The sequence below is a fragment of the Solanum dulcamara genome, chromosome 12 (genome assembly GCF_947179165.1).
Source record: "Solanum dulcamara chromosome 12, daSolDulc1.2, whole genome shotgun sequence".
In the NCBI taxonomy this organism is placed as follows: domain Eukaryota; kingdom Viridiplantae; phylum Streptophyta; class Magnoliopsida; order Solanales; family Solanaceae; genus Solanum; species Solanum dulcamara.
In genome coordinates, this window is record NC_077248.1 from 51,975,546 (window position 1) to 51,979,329 (window position 3,784).

The 3,784-nt window shown below is 31.5% G+C and overlaps 1 protein-coding gene across 1 annotated transcript; it reads left to right on the forward strand.

Annotated features, from left to right (window-relative positions):
* Positions 1 to 2,654: 2,654 nt before the first annotated feature.
* Positions 2,655 to 3,137, forward strand: LOC129875759 (uncharacterized). The gene is made up of 2 exons (XM_055951006.1): positions 2,655 to 2,744; positions 2,859 to 3,137. Exons 1-2 carry the CDS (start codon positions 2,655 to 2,657, stop codon positions 3,135 to 3,137), a joined length of 369 nt encoding a protein of 122 aa, XP_055806981.1.
* The last annotated feature ends 647 nt before the right edge of the window (positions 3,138 to 3,784 follow it).

Below are 3,784 nucleotides of genomic sequence, written 5' to 3' on the forward strand. Positions count from 1 at the left end.
ATTCACTGCTTCCACATACCGTACACCACATGTGTTATTGTTGAACCATGCTCACCAAAGTTTTATTCTATCCTTTTGCTAAATTATTGAAATGCATTGTCATCATATTTTGCATTGCTGTAATTTGTTCTGTCAATGCAGTTATCGCATACAATTCTAACATGCCAACTTGTTTTTGAACCATAGTGTAGAATTTCCTCCATTCCACTTAGGATTTCTCTAATAGAAGAATTTTGGTGTTGGGTTCCAACCCTTCTATGAAGGTATGGACCAACACCACATTAGCTTGATGATGGTGAGGACAACTAATGAGTAATGATTTAAACCTGTCTCAAGATTGGTATAAATTTTCTCTAGATTTTTGCTTAAAGCTCAAAATTCCAGCCCTCAACTTAGTTGTCTTTCCCGAAGGAAAGAACCTGATAAGAAATTTATGAGCCAAATCATTTCATGAAGTGATTGAATTTGGTGGTTCCGACTTCAACCACCTCTTAGCTTCCCCTAACAAAGAAAAGGAAAAAAATGTTAACCTCACATAGTCAGGAGATACCCTATTAGGCATATAAGTGTCGCTAATCTCCAAGAAATTCTAGATGTGAACTTGAGGATCTTCATAAGGCAAACCTATAAAATATCCATTAGAGTGTAATAATTGCACCATGTTCTGTTTCAGTTCAAATCTTTCTCCAGCTGGCGATTTCTGAAGGCTAGAGGTGACATTTGTTGTGAGTGGGACTGCCACATCACGTACTATCCTGGAAGCCATCTCTATAGGGATCTCTATCGGTACTTCATTAGTATCAACCAGATTTACCTGTGGTACAGGATATAGAGCAACTTCTCTCCTTCTTTGTTGATGTAGAAATATTTCAGGCTCAGCCAATAGCTCTACAATGTTCCAATTTTTGTCTAATGTGCCTTTTTGAGTTCTCCTGCCAGAAATAACAGTTAAGATCAAGTTGTTAACACCAACACAAATAAAGAAACTTCACAAAGAAAACTATTTCCAAATTAAACAAGTTCTCCAGCAATGGCGCCAAAAACTTATTGCGTCCAAACGCACACGCAAGTATACGTGGTCTCAAAAGTAATATAGTAACTCTTTTAAGAGCCGGATATCGAACCCACGAGGAAATGCAATTAAGCATAGTCATTTTTTTAATGAATCAAATTATTCATGTGTGTTTCAAAGAGTTGAGTTCATTAATATCTATAAAATAATTATACCAAAAATGATATGAGAACTTGATTTAACAATATTAGAGAAAATTTATCAATTTAAAAAAGAGTCCCTGGGTTGTAGCATTTATAGATTTCCAGTTTATATCTTTTACTTTGGTATCCAATGGATTTTCGATTATTGATTTACAGGGTTGATTTTATACGTATGGTCTTCCAACCTCTAATTGCCTACTCTTGTTAACAGCTTAACTACATCGTTAAGCGGAGATAAGCATAAACCAATAAAAATGCATTGATACTATCTTCCTGTTTAGTAATCAAATAAGGTGTATAGATATGTGTCACATCGATTCTATACACAAATTATTCTAGACAATTCTAGGACAAACAAGCTCCTTATATTCTAGTGTTCTATCCCCTTTCTGTCTTCCGAGTTCCAGTGAACAACAAATTTGTTCTAATGGTTATCAAGCATTAAAACAATCAAATCAACAACATAAGAGTAATCACATACAAAAACCCATTTTCAACCAAAGCAAGCAAGATTTAAACCTTCATATTATGGTTACAACCCAAGAACAAGAAAATTTAGCCACTCATAGTGTATAACATGTTTACATAAATCATTAATAACATCAAACTTGAATTCAAAATGAAAGGAACGAAGAAAATATCACCAAATATAGCTCTTTCTTCATCTTTTTCAATTTTTCTCCCGACAATCTGATCTGCTTTTTAATAAAATATGTAAAGGTGTTATTTATAGAACCAAAAATGTAGAATTAAAGTAGACGCACTGAAGTCCGCATCGCTGAAAATTGCTTGTGTCGGCGGAAAATTGCTCTATACAGCGGACCTGGCACGAACCTTACTGTCTCGATGAATCAACTCCAAAATTTGAAATTAAATCTCAGGGTCCAAGTGCGCGACGCGGACATGCTTTGTTTTAGTGTATTTTCTTCACCTTTTGCTCTCAACCTCTCCTTTGAGCTCCACTTTCAATCCAATCATACTTTGAATGTCCATTTTTACTTAATTAACCATGAAAGTGTCGAATCATGCTGGTTGGTTATAAAAATACAAAATACAAAAAATATGAATTAAACTCAAGAAATTTGCTCTCACTTTGACTAATTTATGGGTTTCATGTGCTATTGGGCACATAAATGTACCCAAGATCAGATTCCTACAAGGAGCTCATACAAAGCCTTAGAAGGTATAACTCTTGATGTGATAGGTCACGTAATTGTTTTGTCATTTTAAATTATGTGTGTTATTAGCATAGTGTTTATACTTTTAACATACCTTTAGTTTAAAATCATAAATTCAAAAGTTTTTTTATTTTTTCAAACTTTATATAAAGTTAAAGCAAGACAAACAAATTAAAACGGAAGGAGTATACATCAGCAACATTTTTACATACTTGATTATATAATTGCAAAAGGGACACTAGAGAGGATTTGGCCTATATAATGTCTTGTACAGAGAGTCTAGGGTTGGAGAGCTTTGATGAGAGAACAGTAGATGATGATGATAATCAGAATATTGAACATCTAAATGATGTTGTTAAATCATCTACCTCCTTACCTAGTTGAAACAAAACAATAACGTTCGAGAAAAAAGAAAAGAGATCATTTCCGCCACCATTATCGTCATTAAACCAAGATGGAAAACAGATTTTCTCCCTAAAGCCAACTAGAATAGATGGAAGATTAGAGCTTAATGAGGTGAAAATTGATCCATCACAGATCCTCTTTGTTTCACGTCAAGAAGGACGGTTGAGATTGAATCTTATTCTCGATCAAGAAGAAGAAGACGAGGAAAATGATAATGATAATGATAACGATGATGAAGATGTCGTCATAAATGCAATTCAAGAAAATGATGAAGAAACAGTAAATGAAAATAAAGAGATGAAACTTCCAACAGAATCCAACAATCTCAGTATTTCATAGTATTGTCTTAAACTTTGTAGTTGTATTAAGAAATACATATTTGTAGTTGTATTAAGAAATATGTACTATCTTTCTCGATTTATGTGACATTTTTCGCATCTCAAGATTTTACTCATTAGAACTTTGACCAGCTTTTTAAAATGTATTTTTTGATCTTATTGACAATCAAAAGAATTGCAAGTCATAGTATTTACTATATAATTTTTGAAATATCTAATTTTAATTTTAAAATACTATCAATACTTTTGTAGACTTTTTACCAAATAAGTGTGATCCAACATGGGTAAAATATTAATAGTATCGTTAAATATTTGTCAAATAAAAATATATATCATTTTTTTTGAGATTGACTATAAAAGAAAGTGCATCATATAAAATAGAATAGAGAATTTTTTTTTCCTAATCTTGTCTTTATAATTAAATAATTATACAATATAATAATTAAATTTAAATTTTTGAAAACATAACTAATAAAATTAATTTAATAAAATAAATTTTTAATAAATACTGTGTTTTTAAAAAAAATGTCAACTTAGTATGGATCAAATATAATAAAATGAAAGAATCAGAAGATAGACATTAATGTGCATGTGATATGGTTAATGATATTTGCTATTTTTCATTGAAAAAAGAGTGAAATGAATTAT